Raw genomic sequence first — 19,176 nt, 5'->3', positions numbered from 1 at the left:
AAATTGAACATTACTTTCATATTTGAACAAAATGAAGCCGGTTTAGCCTTGTAGTAGTACCTGGAATGACAATTTGCAAGAAAAGTCATTGTGGATTAAATGTTTGAAGGAAAGCTATGTGGATCTCCAGTGTGTTGCTATAGGAGACATTAAAGGAGAATTGAACTGTTTCTTGTTTCCAAATAGTGGTGAAAGTAAACAAACGATGGCCAGTAATCACAAACCTTCAGCAGCTCGCCCTGTTTCACGAGGTGGAATGGGGTTGACTGGAAGACCTCCTTCTGGAATACGACCCCCATCAGCAAGTATTCGAGTGGCAACTGGAGTAAGTTTCAAACAAATCTGTTTAATTCTCATGCATATGTCCTACTAGAAGTTGGAAAGCCTGTCTATAATAAGAGATTCTTCTTTGTTCTTTCTTTATTCCATCAGCATACTATTACATATGTTTTGGCGTTTTTTGGGGGGGATACCTAGAAGTATAAATGTGGGAGGATGTCTGAAAGACATTTTTAAAAATTTATTTATTTTGAGAGAGAGAGTGCGAGTAGGAGAGGAGTAAAGCGAGAGAGAAAGAGAGAATCCCAGGCAGGCTCCACACTGTCAGCATGGAGCCCAGTGTGGGTGCTCGATTTCACGAACCATGAGATCATGATCGAACTGAAATCAAGAGTTGGACGCTTAACTGACTGAGCCACCTAGGCATCCCTAAAAGACATTATTGAGAGAAGATACCTTCTCACATTGATATTCAAATTTATTTTAAAGGTACAATAATTTAAGTGGTATAGCTTATTGGTGCCTGAATTAAATGAAATGGAATAGATGAGAAACAGAATCAAACATATGTAATTAGTGATGAAGGTAACATTTCAAAATAGTTGGAAAAGCATGGAGTATTCAATAGTTTATTCAAGTAATGGGTAAGCCATTTATTTTTAAAAATTGACCCCTCCCTCACACAGAATTCTAGGTATTTTAGAAACTTTATATTTAAAAAATGAAACCATAAATGTTCTAGAAGAAAATACAGGCAAGTATTTCATATAAACTTGGTGTGGACTTGGCCTTTGTAAAACAGAAACACCAAGTACTGAGAAGGAAAGTATGTTTATATTTATATATTTGAATTTTTAAAAATTGAAAACACCACAATAAAGTTAAAAGAAAAATGACAAACTGATAAAAATATCTGCAACATATATGTCATAAATAGAGTTGAGAATTGTAAAATGAAAAAACTTTATGAACTGGTAAGAGCTCTTTCTGTAATTAAACACTATGAACCCTATGTTAAATCAAAATTACATGAGATTTCTTTTGGGGAGAGTGGGGAATATCATTGTAAAACTATTCCAGAATTCATTTAGAGCAATAAAAAACAAAAATAAAAGTGTAGTATTCTAATATAAAAATATAAGTAATAAGTAAAACAATATTTTGGTTGCCACAGCAGCCTGGAAACAAACAAACAAACTAGTAAATGTTAATAGCTTAGTGTAAGGTGGGGAGTGTCATAAATCAGTAAGAGAAACACCGCATTAGAAAAAACTGGATAAACTTTATAAACTGATAATTCTAAGCAGAGTGATATCCTATAAAAGATAATTGTTACAGTTTCATTATAATAGTGAAAATTTGAAAGCAACTTACCTTGTAACAGGCAAACCTTAAATAAATTATGATATATCTATCCCTATAATTGGCTATTAGGTAGTCATTAAAAATTATTTTCAAAGTATTTGAGGAAAGTATATACCTTTATAATACAGTATTAAATGAAAAAAATAAAAGCAGTGTGGTGCCAGTTGAACATAAAAACGTACATTTATTTACAGAGAAGTAAATGTGCCAAAATATTCATATTAATTTTTCTTATGGTTGTAGCAGATGATTTTGACTCCATGTAAGGTGGTTTTGACTCCTTATCTGTGAAGTTTACACAGTAGGCTAATTGCAAACCAGAGATAATACTGGGTCGTCCTGTTTTTAGTTCATAAGAAGGACAATAAATTTTGGAGGGAATAATTTTGTTAAAAATCAGATTTTCTTAAAGTTTTCAGATTTTTCTAGAGTTTCAGCTAATATTACCAGCATCATCAACTTACACTGAAATGATTTTTCTAAAACCTTCATGTACGTGGTACTGAGCTAGTAAGAATTTTTATTTTAGTAAAACTTTATGCTTGTTAATTATATATTTATAAAAGAATCTGACACTTATTGGCCGCTTACTCCATGCCAGGTGCTTTACCCATTTAATGTTTGCAGTTTTAAAAATACTGATGCCTGTTGTAAATCATACAAAGGAAAAGTGTCAGAGTTCCCTCCTACCTCAGGTATAACTATTGTTAACAGTGTGACGTATATACCCTTTAAGATTTTTTTCTGTTCATTGACAAACACTAACACACATGCATATAAGATTATATGGTTTTAATATTTTCTAAAATAATGATAATACTATACACATTTTTATTTATCTTGTCCATTACTTTTAATAATATATTTCCATGTGAATACATATATATAGTAATTCCTTTTAATATGTACAGTTTTAATTTATACTTCTCTATATTTTCATTTGGTAAGTTTGCCCAGGAAGAGATGTAGCATTCTCTTCCAAAGATCACTCATGATAACCCTGAACTCATTTCATTTGTATTTGTGGTTGACAGTGTTCCTGTGTCCAACAATATTCTTTGACATGTGTTACTGTTGTTGGCCCCCAGTATAATAACCAAGTAATTCTCAGAATCACTTAAGAACTATGTTAGCTGATAAGATTAGAGACGACCACCTAACAATTAATGATAAGCAAAATGAATGACTATGGTTACATACAATCCCTATCTAAAATGTCTACTACATATTTAATCTACTACTTGACTCTTTGACAGAGAGGGGGGGAAAAAGTAAAGAAAGGAATGGAAGATAAACGAAGGATATTTTGAAACAACCTCAGGTTGTCTCCTACCTTTCTAACTTGTCCATGCTGTATGAACTGACAAGAGGACAGTCTTTTGTCCTTTCCTCAGATTGTCTAATGTTATATTGGATTTTACAGACCTGAAGTAGAGAATCATGTAGAGTAATGATATGAATGCTTGCTGAATGACGTCAGCCCTTTGACACTTGGCTATCTCATGATAGAATTTATATGTAATTATAATTTAAAAATGAAAATTTATTTTTTCTGATTTTGAAGGTAGTATATACTTACCACAATAATGCTGAAAACACTGAATTGTAAAAATAACATAAAAATGAACTATATTATCACATCATATGGAGATAACCATTGTTATTGTTTCTTATATAATTCTCAGACTTTTTTGTTTTACAAAATGGAATTATAAATACTGTTCTGTAAACTACTTTTTAAAATATACTGTAACTTATTCAACCATTTCCTACGGTCAAATAGGGACAAAAATGTGGATATTTAATTCCTTTCCAGTTTTGAGGTTATTATATAATGTCTACACATAAAATTAATTTTTAAAAAAATTTTATTTTTCTTGAAATATAGTTAACGTAGAATTTTTTTTTTCCCCTCAAGTTAGCTAACATACAGTGTAGTCTTCACTTCAGGAGTAGATTCCCATGATTCATCATTTACATACAACACCCAGTGCTCATTCCAGCAAGTGCCCTCCTCAATGCCCATTACCCATTTCCCCCACCCTCCATCCCCTACCTAGCCCCATCAACCCTCAGTTGTTCTCTGTATTTAAGAGTCTCTTATGGTTTGCCACTCTCTCTGTATATTATTTTTCCTTCCCTTCCCTTCCTCTATGGTTATCTGTTAAGTTTCTCAAATTCCACATTTGAAAGAAATCATAGATACCTGTCTTTCTCTGACTGACTTATTTCACTTTGCATAATATGTTCTGGCTCTATCCATGTCATTACAAATGGCAAGACTTCATTCTTTTCATTGCTGAGTATTATTCCATTGTATACATATATACCACATCTTTATCCATTCATCAGTTGATGAACACTTGGGCCCTTTCCATAATTTGGATATTGTTGCTAGTGCTGCTGTAAACATTGGGTTGCATGTGCCCCTTTGAATCAGCACTCCTGTATCCTTTGGATAAATAGCGCAATTGCTGGGTTGTAGGTTAGTTCTATTTTTAATTTTTTGAGTAACCTCCACACAGTTTTCTAGAGTGGTTGCATTAGTTTGCATTCCCACCAACAGTGCAAGAGGGTTCCCTTTTCTCCACATCCTCACCAACATCTCTTGTTTCCTGAGCTGTTAATTTAGGCCACTCTTACCCATGTGAGGTTATACCTCAGTGTAGTTTTGATTTGTATTTCCCTGATGATTAGTGATGTTGAGCACCTTGTCACGTGTCTGTTGGCCATCTGGATGTCTTTTTTGGAAAGTGTGTATTCATATCTTCCCACTTCTTTACTGGATTATGTGTTTTTTAGGTGTTGAGTTTGGTAGGTTCTTTATAGATTTTTGATACTAACGCTTTATATGATATGTCATTTGCGAGTATCTCCTCCCATTCCATCGATTGTCTTTTAGTTTTGTTGATTATTTCCTTTGCTGTGCAGTTTTTTATCTTGATGAGGTCCCAATAGTTCATTTTTGCTTTTATTTCCCTTGCCTTCAGAGACATGTCAAGTAAGAAGTTGCAGCCGAGATCAAAGAGGTTGCTGCCTGTTTTCTCCTCTAGGATTTTGATGATTTCCTGTCTCACATTTAAGTCTTTCATCCACTTTGCATTTACTGTTGTGTATAGTGTAAAAAAGTGGTCCAGTTTCATTTTTCTGCATGTTGCTGTCCAGTTCTCCCAGCACCGTTTGTTAAAGAGACTGTCTTTTTTTCCATTGGATACTCTTTTCTGCTTTGTCGAAGATTAGTTGGCTATGTATTTGTGGGTCCATTTCTGAGTTCTCTATTCTATTTCATTGCTCTATGTGTCTGTGTTTGTGCCAGTACCATACTGTCTTGATGATTACAGCTTTGTAGAAGGGGCTAAAGTCTGGGATTGTGATGCCTCCGATTTGGTTTTCTTTTTCAACATTACTTTGGCTATTCGTGGTCTTTTGTGGTTCCATACAAATTTTAGGATTTTTTGTTCTAGCTCTGTGAAGAATGCCGGTGCTATTTTGATTGGGATTGCATTGAATGTGTAGATTTCTTTGGGTAGTATCAACAGTTTAACAATATTTGTTCTGCCAATCCATGCACATGGAATGTTTTTCTATTTCTTTGTGTCTTCTTCAATTGCTTTCATAAGCTTTCTATAGTGAAATTTTCAGCATACAGATCTTTTACCTCTTTGGTTAAGTTTATTCCTAGGTATTTTATCGTTCTTGATGCAGTTGTAAATGGGATTGATACCTTGATACCTTGGGATTGATACCTTGATCTCTTTGTGTTGCTTCATTCTTGGTGAATAGAAATGTGACTGATGTCTGTACATTGATTTTATATCCTGCAACTTTGATGAATTCATGTATCAGCTTTAGCAATTTTTTGGTGGAGTCTTTTGGGTTTTCCATGTAGAGTGTCATGCCATCTGTGAGAAGTAAAAGTTTGAGTTCTTTGCCAATTTGGATGCCTTTTATTTCATTTTGTTGTCTTATTTGCTGAGGCTAGGACTTCTAACACTATGTTAAACAACAGTGGTGAGAATGGACATCTCTGTCGTGTTCCTAATTCAGTGGGAAAGCTCTTAGTTTTTTCCCATTGAGGATATTAGCTGTGGGCCTTTCACATATGGATTTTATGACATTAAGGTATGTTCCCTCTATCCCAACTTTCTTGAGGGTTTTTATTAAGAAAGGATGCTGTATTTTGTCAAATGCTTTTTCTGCATCTATTGCTAGGATCATATGGTTCTTATCCTTTCTTCTATTAATGTGATATATCACGTTTGATTTGCAAATATTGAACCAGCCCTGCAGTCCAGGAATGAATCCCACTTGATCATGGTGAATAATTCTTTTAATATACTGTTGAATTCGATTTGCTAGTATTTTGTTGAGAATTTTTGCATCCATGTTCATCAGGTATATTGGCCTGTAATTCTTCTTTTCAGTCGGGTCCTTGTCTGGTGTGGGAATCAAGGTAATGCTGGCTTCATAGAATTGAGTCTGGAAGTTTCCCTTCCATTTCTGTTTTTTGGAATAGGTTGAGAATAGGTATTAACTTTGCTTTAAATGGCTGGTAGAATTCCCCTGGGAAGCCATCTGACCAGGACTCATGTTTTTGGGAGATATTTTGATAACTGATTCAATTTTGTCGCTGATTATGGGTCTGTTTAAATTTTCTGTTTGTTCCTGTTTGAGTTTTGGCAGTGTGTAAGTGTCTAGGAATTTGTCCATTTCTTCCAGATTGTCCAGTTCGTTGGCATATAATTTTTCATAGTATTCTCTAATTGTTTGTATTTCTGTGGTGTTGGTTATGATCTGTCCTCTTTCATTTGTGATTTTATCTATTTGGGTCCTCTCTTTTCTTTTTGATTCATCTGGCTATTCATTGATCTGTTCTATATTCATTGATCTGTTCTGTGTTACTGGATTCTATAGTTTTTATTTCTGCTCTAATCTTTGTTATTTCTTTTCTTCTGCGGGCTTTCGGCTTTCTTTGCCACGGCCTTTCTAGTTCCTTTAGGTGTGAGTTTAGATTGTGTATTTGGGACTTTTCTTGATTCCTGAGATAGGCCTGAATTGCAATATATTTTCCTCCTAGGACTGCCTTTGCTGCATCCCAAAGGGTTTGGACGGTCATTTTTTCATTTTCATTTGCTTTCATATATTTTTTAATTTAATTTCCTGGTTGGCCCGTTCATTCTTTAGTAGGATGTTGTTTAACCTCCATGTATTTGGGGGACTTTCCAAATTTTTCCTTGTTGATTTCAAGTTTCCTAGTGTTGTGATCTAAAAATATGCATGGTATGTATGATCTTAGTCATTTTATATTTGTTGAGGGCTGTTTGGTGACCCTGTATGTTATCTATTTTGGAAAATGTTTCATGTGTACTCGAGAAGAATGTGTATTCTGTTGCTTTGGGAGGAAAAGTTCTGAATGTATCTGTTAAGTCCATCTGTTCCAATTGTAAGGGTTAAATTGTAGTGTAGGGCTAACCTGTAGCCTTAAGAAATAACAGCTTTGTTTTAACACTGTGGATTAAGAGATAACAGCCTTGTCCTATCAATCAAGGGAACAAATGTTCAAGGAAAATAAATTGGATTAGTGTTTGATTGGATTGGGGCAAGGGCATGTCTGAACTGTTTCCACCCCCATCTGGGAACTATTTCTTTGTTTTGTTCCCAGGTGATGATAAGACGATGTGGTCTATGTGGTCGGCTGTAAAAACTCTGTACCCCGGCTGTTAGAGATTCACTCTGGTCTAGAGTGTCAGTCCTGATCGTTTGGCCTTGCCTCTCATTGCAATAAACTTTGTTGTGACTGTCACTGGTGCCCATAGCATTCTGTTTCAGGAGTTGTGTGGATGCAACACAATGTGTCATTCAAAGCCGTTGTTTCCTTATTGATTTTCTGCCTAGATGATCTGTCTATTGTTGTAAGTGGAGTATTAAAGTCCCCTACAATCATGTTATTATTGTGTATAAATTTATTTATGTTTGTGATTAATTGATTTATATTATTTGGGTACTTTGGCATTGGGGACATAAACATTTATAATTGTTAGCTCTTCTTGATGGATAGACCTCTTTTGATATAATGCCCTTCTTCATCTCTTGTTACAGACTTTGTTTTAAAATCTAGTTTGTCTGATATAACTATGGCTACTCTGGCTTTCTTTTGACGCCCAGTAGCATGATAGATGGATTTCCTCATTTTCAACCTGCAGATGTCCTCAGGTTTAAGATGAGTCTCTTGTAAGTAGCATATAGATGAGTCTTATTTTTTCATCCATTCTGATACCCCTGTATCTTTTGATTGGAGTATTTAATCCATTTACATTTAGAGTGATTATTGAAAGATACGGATTTAGGGTCATTGTGTTATCTGTAGGTTTCAAGCTTGTGGTGATGCCTCTGGTCTTTTGTAATCTTTACTGCTTTCCACTCACAGAGTCCCTCTTAGGATCTCCTGCAGGACTGGTTTAGTGGTCAGGAACACCTTTAGATTTTGTTTGTCTGGAATAGCCTTTATCTCTTCTTCTATTCTGAAAGACAGCCTTGCTGGATAAAGGATTCTTGGCTGCATATTTTTCCTCTTCAGCACATTGAGTATTTATTTCCTGCCACTCCCTTCTGGCCTGCCAAGTTTCAGTGGACAGGTCTGCTACTACCCTTATGTGTCTACCCTTGGTGGTTAATGCTTGTTTGTCCCTAGCTGCTTTCAGTATTCTCTCTTTATCTTTGTATTTTGCCAGTTTCACTATATGTCATGGTGTTGATCTGTTTTTGTTGATTTTGAAGGGAGTTCTCTGTGACTCCTAGACTTGGATGTCTGTTTCCTTCCCCAGATTAGGGAAGTTTTCAGGTGTAATTTGTTCAAATAAACCTTCTGCCCCTTTCTCTCTCTCCTTCTTCTTCTGGAAGTCCTATTATATGGATGTTATTTCATTTCATTGACTCACTTAAGTCTCTAATTCTCCCCTTGTGGTCTCATAATTTCTTTTCCCTCTTTTTTCAGCTTAATCATTTTCCATAATTTTACCTTCACTTCTCTCCTCTGCTTCTTCCATTTTTGCTGTCACTGTATCTAGTTTATTTTGCATCTCAGTTATTTCTTAATTCATTGTGACTATTTCTTACGTTTTTGATGTCTGCAGCAATAGATTCTCTGCTGTCTTCTATGCTTTTTTCAAGCCCAGCTATTAGTCTTATGACTGTTACTTTAAACTGTTGTTCAGATATATTGTTTGTATCTGTTAAGAGCAATTCTCTGGCTGTCATTTCTTCCTGGGTTGTCTTTTGAAGAGAATTCTCCTGTTTCAACATTTTGGCTACATTTCTGGCTTTTATGTGTTTTAACAGCTTGTTATGTCTTCCATCTGCAAGTTACTACTATATTAAAGAGGGATAATACACTGGCCAGGGCCAGGCACTTCAGGAAGTGTTTTTGGAGTGTGTTGCGTGCACTCTTGTGTTGTGTATTTGGCTGCTGTACCCACTGGTCAGTCTTCTACAAAGCTCCTCCTTACTTGTGGTGGTGGATTGTTTGGACCTTCCACCAAGTGTGCTTTGATTTGTTCGTTGAAGTAACTCTGGAAGAAAGGAAAAGGTGGGGAACCTGATCCCATAGAAAGTGAAAAATGAAAGAGGTGAAAAAAAAAGACCAAATAGAGAATCAAAGAAACTATAAGGCTTAATCCAGAGAGAGAGGAAGGAAAATAAAGATGGAGCTTTATAAAAAGTGTAAAAAGAATAAAAATGCCTGAAAAAAATACATACATACATATATACGTATATATATGTATATTTAATAAGAATTGACCAAAAATCAAATCAGAAACTATGATCCTGATTCCAAAGGAAAAAAGAGGGTAGAAAGAAAAAAGAGAGAAAAAAAAAAGAAAAACAGACTAACATACAAAACCACAAGACAGTTGTCTGTTGGTGTCTGGGACCAGTGGCTGTGCTCGTCTGGAGGAGGGACTGTCTGGTTCAGTCAGTGTCATTCCCACTCCAGTAGATGAGCAGTTGCTAGATTGCTAGACACGAGGGGCGGGTCTGGTGTAAACCAGTCCCGCCTCCACTGGGGGCAACTGTTCTGTTCCCTCAATCCCCACTGTGTTGGTGATGAGGAGAAAAATGGCAACACCCCAGTCTCTCCTCCCTGACTGGGTTTCTCAAACCATGCTGTTCAGGCAGCCCTTACAGAATAGTGCTGGTGGTCAGCCTGTTCTCCACAGTCTCCCGCACCTCTTAGGCTCTTGGCTAAGATTTAGAACCTGGTGTCTTAAGGGGCCCTGTGCCACGTGGATTCCATTTATTGGTGTAGCACCACTCAGCCCTGCTGGCGCCTGAAGGGTCTTTTGTCCTTGGTGGGGCAATAGACCCTCTTCCCACAGTATTGGAGGAAGGAGACTTACCTCTCAGCATGCCCCTGAGAGATTGCTACAGTGCCCTGGGGCCAGCTCCCTCTCCCCACCAGGCTTGTGTACATGGAAGCTGCAGTGACTTCAGTCTGGCGAAATTTGCACACTTTTGAAAGCTCCTATCTTTGATCTTCAATTCCTAAGGCTGTTTGCAAAGTAGAAACTGGCACTCTCAGTATTTTTTTTCCCCAGGCCATGGTCCAGAGAAGTTTTTCTCTTGTACTAGCACAATACCACAATCCACAGCCTTTCTTTCTCTCCGTTTTGTTTCTCCACAGAAGGGGCTCCTTCCCCTCTGTGCCTACGCTGTTTTATCTCCCCCAGTTCACATAATGCATCTGTGTCCTGCTGAGCTGTCTCCCTTACCTGTGGAGACTTTTCTGTCACTCCACAGATTGATTTCCTGAGTGTTCCAAGTGTTCTGACCTCAATACAGCTGTGTTTGAGGGAAGGGAAGGGAAATCCCCGTAACCCTACTTCTCTGCCATCTTAACTCCTCTAGAATTTTAAATTTTTTTTTTTTTAATTTTTTTTTTCAACTTTTTTTTTTAATTTATTTTTGGACAGAGAGAGAGAGAGCATGAACGGGGGAGGGGCAGAGAGAGAGGGAGACACAGAATCAGAAACAGGCTCCAGGCTCCGAGCCATCAGCCCAGAGCCCGACGCGGGGCTCGAACTCACAGACCGCGAGATCGTGACCTGAGCCGAAGTCGGACGCTTAACCGACTGCGCCACCCAGGAGCCCCTAGAATTTTAAATTTTAAAGAAATGTACTATCTAATTGCCGGGGTCCAGCCCTAGCAGATCCAGGGATTCCTGAAGGATGAATGGCGCCGGTGAAAAAATAAAAAATGGACACAGACAACAGCATTGTGTTTGACTGGCCGCTTTATTGTGGCAAATGTGGCATTATATTTGTTAGCAATTTCCTTGTAGCATGCGTCATCTATTTTTCTGGCATTACCTAATTCTAAAAATGTTCCTATGTGTAATCACCCATTAAGGAACAACATGGTTATTTTCTTGTAATGTTCCCTCCTGCCCTTTGCTTATTGATTAATTTCTTCACATTATTTCATTATGTATCTACGTTTATCTATAATCTATAAAGCATTTGCTTTGCTATTTTCATGAAAGGTCATCTATCAACACCTCAAGTGGAACACTTACAGGGACAGGACTTCTTAATTGTTTTTTTTGAACCATTTGCGGTATAAGGAAAAAAGTTTTTGCTTTGGTCTGGGGTGCCGGGAGGGAGCCAAGAGGACCCTGGGAACCCACGCCTTATGTGTTCCCAGAGAGACAATGTATACCTAGGAACTAATGAACCATTCTGTACCTTAACCCACCAGGTCCAATCATCATCTTGAATGTCTCCTGGGGGCCAGGTGGGCCTAGGGTTGGAGTAACTTGTATCCATGGATACACTCCTTTGTTGCCGGAGTGGGGCTTTCAAATCCATTTGTTCCCTCCTTGGCTGGGAAATATATGGGGCCATCCTTCCTTTAGGTAGAGGAGTCTTTATAGGGGGTGGCAAGGGCTAGATGTAGGGCTGCATGATTTTCTCGCGGAATCTTCTTTCTTTCCCCAGTGGTTCTTTTCCCTGGGGCCTGTCGTGGGCAATTCGCCAACAGACGATTCCCCCAGGTACTTTGATTGGTAGGGGGGCTGCCCTGACCAATGCTAAGGCCAAATTACATAAAAGCAGGAGTACAAGAAGCTTCACTGTCAGTGGGCCGCCCTGCAGTCCTGATCCATCCACCGTCTGGTCCCTGCCATCAGGCTGGTTGGATAGCTTGGCTGCCGGCATCTATTGTTCATAGAATTTTAAATGTTAAAGACTTTTATTTAATATGCCCTATTTAGGAAATTCAAAAATGTAAGGAATACTTTACAAATTAAATGTAATTTTAATTTTTAAAAAATAATCTCTTTGCTGTCATAACAGTACTAGAGGTATAGTGTTTTTCTAGTTTACTAAAACTGAAATCATGTTTTTCATTTAGATGCCACCTGGAACAGCAAGACCAGGCTCTCGTGGTGGTACCATTGGGACAGGGGGAGTTCTGTCTTCTCAAATCAAAGTTGCTGATCGTCCTGTAACACAACAAGGTTTGAGTGGAATGAAAACTGGAATGAAAGGTATCTCTTTTAAAAAGACGAGTATATTTTGTATAAGAAGTATCACAGTACCATATTACTGGGGGAACCTGGGTGGCTCAGTTGGTTACTAGTGTCTGTCTTCAGCTCAGGTCATGATGTTGCAGTTTGTGAGTTCAAGCCCCATGTTGGGGTTGCTGCTGTTACATGGAGCCCGCTTAGGATCCTCTGTCCACCCCCTCCTCAGCCCCTCCCCAACTTGAGGTCTCTCAAAAATAAACAAACACTAAAAAAAAAAATAGTATTGCAGTACCATATTAGTTAGCCAAGAAGTATAAAGAGGCCATTTTATTCAATTTTTATTCCTTGATTCACAAAATTATGGTGATGGTTAAATAAAAGTGCTGTGAAAATACACTGTGAACTTTAATCTTCATTTTTCTAAACATGGAGCTTTACTATAACTTGAAGAAATTTGAAATAATTTGAAGAAAAGCTCAGGAATGAAAATTAGGTTTCTAGTACTACATAGAAATATTCTGAAATATTTTTTGATTGTTTCCATATCAAAATGACACTATTAAGGTATTTGTGTATTTATGATAAATGACTCAAGAAGTGTTACTTTTCTAATAATTAATAATCCATTATAATACGTAACTTCTTAAGTAAGGAATTGAAGCTAACACAGTTTTTTACTGCATCTTTCCTTAGGCCTATGTATGTGTTTAAAAAAGCATAATGGTACACTTATGATTCAAAAATTGGTCTGTGATACATACAAATCAAAGCATGGTAAACTGCTTTATAACGAGTTTTTTATTTTCTGTATTTGTGACAGATGACTTATCAGGGATGAAGATATTCTACTGGGACAAAATTAATTATAAGATTATGCTACCTTTTGTAATATAGTATGCCATGCCTTTCAGGAGACTTAAATTTTTTTACTTTATTATAATACCACTTAGCTCACTAAATATTAAAAAACAATTATTTAGTGGTATGTGGGTGGCTCAGTTGGTTAGCGTCTGACTTCGTCTCACGTCATGATATCACGGTTTGTGAGTTTGTGGGTTTGAGCGCTCTCTGCTGTTAGTGCAGAGTCCACTTTGGATCCTCTGTCCTCTCTTTGCCCCTCTCCCACTGGTTCCCCCTCTCTCTCTCAAAATAAATAAACTTAAAAAAAAAAAAAACACAATTTTTTAGAAATGCTTGCTTGATATCAATACTGTGAAGAAATGTCAAAATTATATCATTGTCTAGTCTTCTCTCCCTCTTCTGATCATAGACCTCACAGTTACTACTCTATCCTTACTTTTTCCACTTTGCAAGGTCACCTCTCTCAAGGTTTGGACATTTAACCTAGGGGTACTTTCTTAGTCCTGCTGAAATAACTGAAATAAGATCATGTTTCTAAAAAAAGAGTCTCTAAGACAAATTATGAAAAATCATAATCTCTTGCATTGAGAAATCCACAGTCTAAATCTTCACTGTGCTTTATGATAGTTAATAGCTACTTGTAGCTATTTAAATTTAAATTAATTAAAATTAAATAAAAGATTCAGTTCTCTGCTATCATCAGCCACATTTCAAGTGTTTAATAATTCCAAGTAGCTGCTTTATTGGACAGTGTTGGTATAGAATATTTCCATTGTTGCAAAAAGTTCTATTGGATAACCCTGTTCTAGACTTTTTAAAAAATATTTATTTATTTTGAGGGAGAGACAGATAGAGACTGCAGGGGTGGGGGGGGGAGAAAGAGAGAGAGAGAGAGAGAGAGAGAGAGAGAGAGAGAGAATCTCAAGCAGGCTCTGCACATGCTCACGAACCATGAGATCATGACCTGGGCTGAAATCAAGAGTCAGCCACTTGACTTGTTGAGCCACCCTGGTGTGCCTATACTTTCTTAGATTGAGTTTGCATTCAGTTAACCTGACCTGTAGAGTGTACTTCCTGTCTTAACACTGCTACCTTTAGTCCCATTTTTGTGATCTTAATTCAAGTTTCCATTATGTTATGATGCTAAGATATTAGTTCTCTTTTCCATTTTTTTTTTTAAGCAGGCTCCACGCTCAATATGGGGCTTGAACTCATGACCCTTAAGATGACAAGTCACGTGCTTTACCAACAGAGCCAGCCAGGCACCCCAGTTGTCTTTTCAATTGATTCAATCTGTCATCTTGATTATCAGATTTATTGGGGCATAAATAAGGACTCAAAAGAATTGTGGAGTGTAATTGTGGTTGTGCTTTGGCTTTACTATTTTGGTGGTATTTCCAAACTGAACACTAATAATTAAAAAAAATTTTTTTAGGTCCCCAGAGGCAAATTTTAGACAAATCTTATTATCTTGGACTTCTTCGGTATGTTCAATAAACATTTTTTTTTTCCTATGCATGGTCATGAAGTTTTAACGCTGGTGCTTATTAAGATAGATAGGTGTCTGTTGATTTTTAAGAATTATTTTGTGTTATAATTTCTGGTTAATTTGGCTGTGCTACAAAATATATGAGATAATACAAATAGGTCGAGATTTTAAATTGTATTTGTTTGCATGTGTGTGAATTAATTAATGTCAAGTTCACTATCATATAATGATAAGAATAATCTTTTATTATTCTTCTTTCACTAACTACTATGAAATATATTATTCATACCACTGAAATGTCATCAGTTGTATCTAATAAGAAAGGGAAAATGCATATACTTATTTATAATATTTTAGTGCAGAGTTTTACATAAATGTATAATTGGTCAGTTGCCACAAATGTAACCTAATTTTAATTAATTCATGAAGTTCATTATGTCTCTAAGAATGAAGCTCTAAATTGAGAACTTTTTTCGTATTCTTTATCTACCTTTTTTTTCTCAGATGTCCTACTGTTCAGTCTTCATTTTTCTGCTTTATTGTATTTTGTTCTTGGCTCATCATCTATATCTTTGTCTACTATTTCCATTGCATTTAATCCATCCTTCTATCATGTCCTAAAACCTCTGTTTTCTTTTTCATTTCTTCTGCAGTCTTTTGTTTGTCAATTATCAGGATCCTTTATGGGTCTCAAACTTCTAGAAGGCAATAGAGAGAAGTGTAGGTTTTCCCTACCACTCCTTAATGCTAACATCAGCATGAGGCCAGCACTTACATAGCATCTCTTCATATCCAGCCACTTTTTAATCAAAAGAAAGAAAGGATATAGAGCTATTTTTCAGCATTGCATATCCTCACTTTTCCAGGATTTGTGCTTCTGTATCAAAAAAATGGGTCTAGGTATTTTTGTAATTGTTTGACTCTATAGCACTAGTTCTCAACTGTCCATGATTTTTGCCCCCCAGGGAACATTTGGTGATTTTTGGACATATTTTTGGTTGTCACAGCTAGGGTTGGAGGTGTGTGCTACTGACAACTTGACCAGGGATGCTGTTAAGCATTGTACAGTGCATAGGATAGCCCTTCCCCACTGCCAGAGTATCCTTTAGTGACCTAAACTGTCAGCAGTGCTGCTTTTGAGAAGCCCCACCTTAGAGAGTAGCAGGAGCTGTGAGGATGACAATTAGGCATCTAGTTGTGTCTATAGATTGTTATTTTGACCAGGCTTACATTCTGGTCCTATTTCATCTTAATGATCAGAGAATCTATTTCAGTTTCTTATCATTTGGGATATGCTTCATTTTAGTCAAATAGGCCACATAAATTGTTTTTCTTTTTTTAGTGAAATTTCACAAAACCATTTATATTATTGTTACACATTTATGAAAAATTTGCTTGACTAGAAAAGCTCTTTTCTGGATTAGGATTATTGCTGACTTTTTTATTTCTTTCCATTTAGAAGTAAAATAAGTGAACTTACAACAGAAATTAATAAACTTCAGAAAGAAATAGAAATGTACAATCAAGAGAATTCAGTATATTTGTCATATGAAAAGAGGTGAGTAGTTTTGCAGTTAAAATTATGCAAGGTCTTTTTAAGAGCAATATTCAATGTAATATGCTTCAGAAGTTTAATACCAAAATTGTAATTATACATAATGTTTATAATGTTCTTCTTATTTAGGTGTTTATGAATGTATTTGTTTTATGCTTACAGAGCTGAGACTTTAGCTGTTGAAATCAAAGAGTTTCAAGGACAACTAGCAGACTACAATATGGTATTTGCCCCTTTCTGAGCTTTTTTTGAATATTTCCATTGTTTTTTACCACTTTAAAAAATATTATTTAGATACTAAATAATACATGAATACATGCTTACGGTGAAAGATTGTAACAAGGAGAGTATAGAGATTAAAGCCTCCCTTTGCTTTTTCCCTCATTTTTCTCACCAGAAATCATTTGGCCTAACAGATATGTATTCTTCCAGTCTTAAGAAAATACATTTACTTGCAGATACATATTTTCCCTAACAGTATTAAAATAATCATTTTAAAAGTAGCTAAAATTTCTTGGGTACTAACTGTATGGTATTGGCACAAAAACAGACACACAGACACATAGACCAATGGAATAGAATAGAAACCCCAGAACTAGACCCACAAACGTATGGCCAACTAATCTTTGACAAAGCAGGAAAGAATATACAATGGAAAAAAGACAGTCTCTTTAACAAATGGTGCTGGGAGAACTGGACAGCAACATGCAGAAGGTTGAAACTAGACCACTTTCTCACACCATTCACAAAAATAAACTCAAAATGGATAAAAGACCTGAATGTGAGACAGGAAACCATCAAAACCCCAGAGGAGAAAGACCTCTCTGACCTCAGCCATAGCAGTTTCTTACTTGACACATCTCCAAAGGCAGGGGAATTAAAAGCAAAAATGAACTATTGGGACCTTATCAAGATAAAAAGCTTCTGCACAGCAAAGGAAACAATCAACAAAACTAAAAGGCAACCAACGGAATGGGAAAAGATATTTGCAAATGACATATTGGACAAAGGGCTAGTATCCAAAATCTATAACGAGCTCACCAAACTCCACACCCGAAAAACAATCCAGTGAAGAAATGGGCAGAAAACATGAATAGACACTTCTGTAAAGAAGACATCTGGAAGGCCAACAGGCACATGAAAAGATGCTCAACGTCGCTCCTCATCAGGGAAATACAAATCAAAACCACACTCAGATATCACCTCATGCCAGTCAGAGTGGCCAAAATGAACCAATCAGGAGACTATAGATGCTGGAGAGGATGTGGAGAAATGGGAACCCTCTTGCACTGTTGGTGGGAATGCAAACTGGTATAGCTGCTCTGGAAAGCAGCGTGGAGTTTCCTCAAAAAATTAAAAATAGGGGCGCCTGGGTGGCGCAGTCGGTTAAGCGGCCAACTTCAGCCAGGTCACGATCTCGCGTCTGTGAGTTCGAGCCCTGCGTCGGGCTCTGTGCTGACAGCTCGGAGCCTGGAGCCTGTTTCCAATTCTGTGTCTCCCTCTCTCTCTGCCCCTCCCCCATTCATGCTCTGTGTCTCTCTGTCCCAAAAATAAATAAAAAACATTGAAAAAAAAAAAAATTAAAAAAAAAAAAAATTAAAAATAGACCTACCCTATGACCCAGCAGTAGCACTGCTAGGAATTTACCCAGGGGATACAGGAGTACTGATGCATAGGGGCACTTGTACCCCAATGTTTATAGCAGCACTCTCAACAATAGCCAAATTATGGAAAGAGCCTAAATGTCCATCAACTGATGAATGAATAAAGAAATTGTGGTTTATGTGCACAATGGAGTACTACGTGGCAATGAGAAAGAATGAAATATCGCCCTTTGTAGCAACGTGGATGGAACTGGAGAGTGTGATGCTAAGTGAAATAAGCCATACAGAGAAAGACAGATCCCATATTTTCACTCTTATGTGGATCCTGAGAAACTTAACAGAAACCCATGGGGGAGGGGAAGGAAAAAAAAAAAAAAAGAGATTAGAGTGGGAGAGAACCAAAGCATAAGAGACTCTTAAAAACTGAGAACAAACAGGGTTGACGGGGGGCGGGGTAGGAGATGGGTATTGAAGAGGGCGTTTTTTGGGATGAGCACTGGGTGTTGTATGGAAACTAATTTGACAGTAAATTTCATAAATAAATTTCTTTATCTGCAAAATGCAGATAATATCTACTTTATAGAGTAATTGTTAAAATTAAGTGATACATATGATGGGTCCAGAACAATGTTTGGTGGAAGGCAAATATGTTAGCGATTGCTATCATTGCCTAACTTTTTGAAGGAAGCTTACCTGGTGGTGTGTTTGTGCCTTACCTTGTTGGCTTTTTTGTTGTTGTTTTTAATTTTAGAAGACCAACAAAATCATTTTGTATTCTCACTGGTATAAATTTGTAAATCTGTTAATAGGCTCTCTGCTGCGGAAAAGAGAGTGACCGACATTCCCCAAACTTTTTGTCTTCTTTAGACACTCCTTTTAAGGTCACACGTCTTTTCAAAGCTGGCAAAGCTCACTTTGCCACCCTAAAAATGTGACTGGCCAAATGCATAGTGTATACTTAGGTAGCTCAATATTTGTTTTTATCTTAGAAGATAAAATACACTATAAACAGTAGCCAAATTATGGAAAGAGCCCAAATATCCATTGACTGACAAATGGATAAAGAAGATGTGATATATATACGCAATGGAGTATTATTCAGAGATCAAAAAGAATGAAATCATGGGGTGTCTGGGTGGCTCAGTCAGTTAAGCATTGGACTTCAGCTCAGGTCATGATCTCGCAGTTCATAAGATCGAGCCCCACATTGGGCTCTGTGCTGACAGCTCAGAGCCTGAAACCTGCTTCAGATTCTGCGTCTCCCTCTCTCTCTGTCCTTGCCCACTCACACACACTCTCTCTCTCTCTCAAAAATAAAATAAAACATTAAAAACAATTTTTTAAAAAGAATGAAATCATGCCATTTGCAACAACATAGATAGAACTAGAGTGTATTATGCTAAGTGACATAATTCAGTCAGAGAAAGATAAATATCATATGATTTCATTCATATGTAGGATTTAAGAAACAATAGCTAGAACATAGGGGAAAGGAAGGAA

At 36.9% G+C, this 19,176-nt stretch overlaps 1 protein-coding gene across 4 annotated transcripts in view; it reads left to right on the top strand.

The window, feature by feature from the left end:
* The window catches only part of IFT74 (intraflagellar transport 74), an 86,036-nt gene that overhangs the window by 2,867 nt on the left and 63,993 nt on the right, over positions 1-19,176 (top strand). For 2 of the 4 annotated variants that reach the window (XM_058695191.1, XM_058695192.1), the window contains exons 2-6: positions 187-325; positions 12,053-12,188; positions 14,464-14,512; positions 15,977-16,075; positions 16,235-16,295. In XM_058695191.1, the coding sequence (XP_058551174.1) occupies positions 206-325; positions 12,053-12,188; positions 14,464-14,512; positions 15,977-16,075; positions 16,235-16,295 (465 nt within the window). In that variant the 5' untranslated portion in view covers positions 187-205. Of the gene's footprint in view, positions 1-182; positions 326-12,052; positions 12,189-14,463; positions 14,513-15,976; positions 16,076-16,234; positions 16,296-19,176 lie in introns of all 4 variants that reach the window. The other 2 variants (XM_058695193.1, XM_058695189.1) reach the window with 1 other exon arrangement.

Source organism: Neofelis nebulosa, chromosome 12 (assembly GCF_028018385.1).
Source record: "Neofelis nebulosa isolate mNeoNeb1 chromosome 12, mNeoNeb1.pri, whole genome shotgun sequence".
NCBI classification, from domain to species: domain Eukaryota; kingdom Metazoa; phylum Chordata; class Mammalia; order Carnivora; family Felidae; genus Neofelis; species Neofelis nebulosa.
Note: the sequence above shows the minus strand (reverse complement) of the source record. Positions and strands in the feature narration are given on the sequence as shown.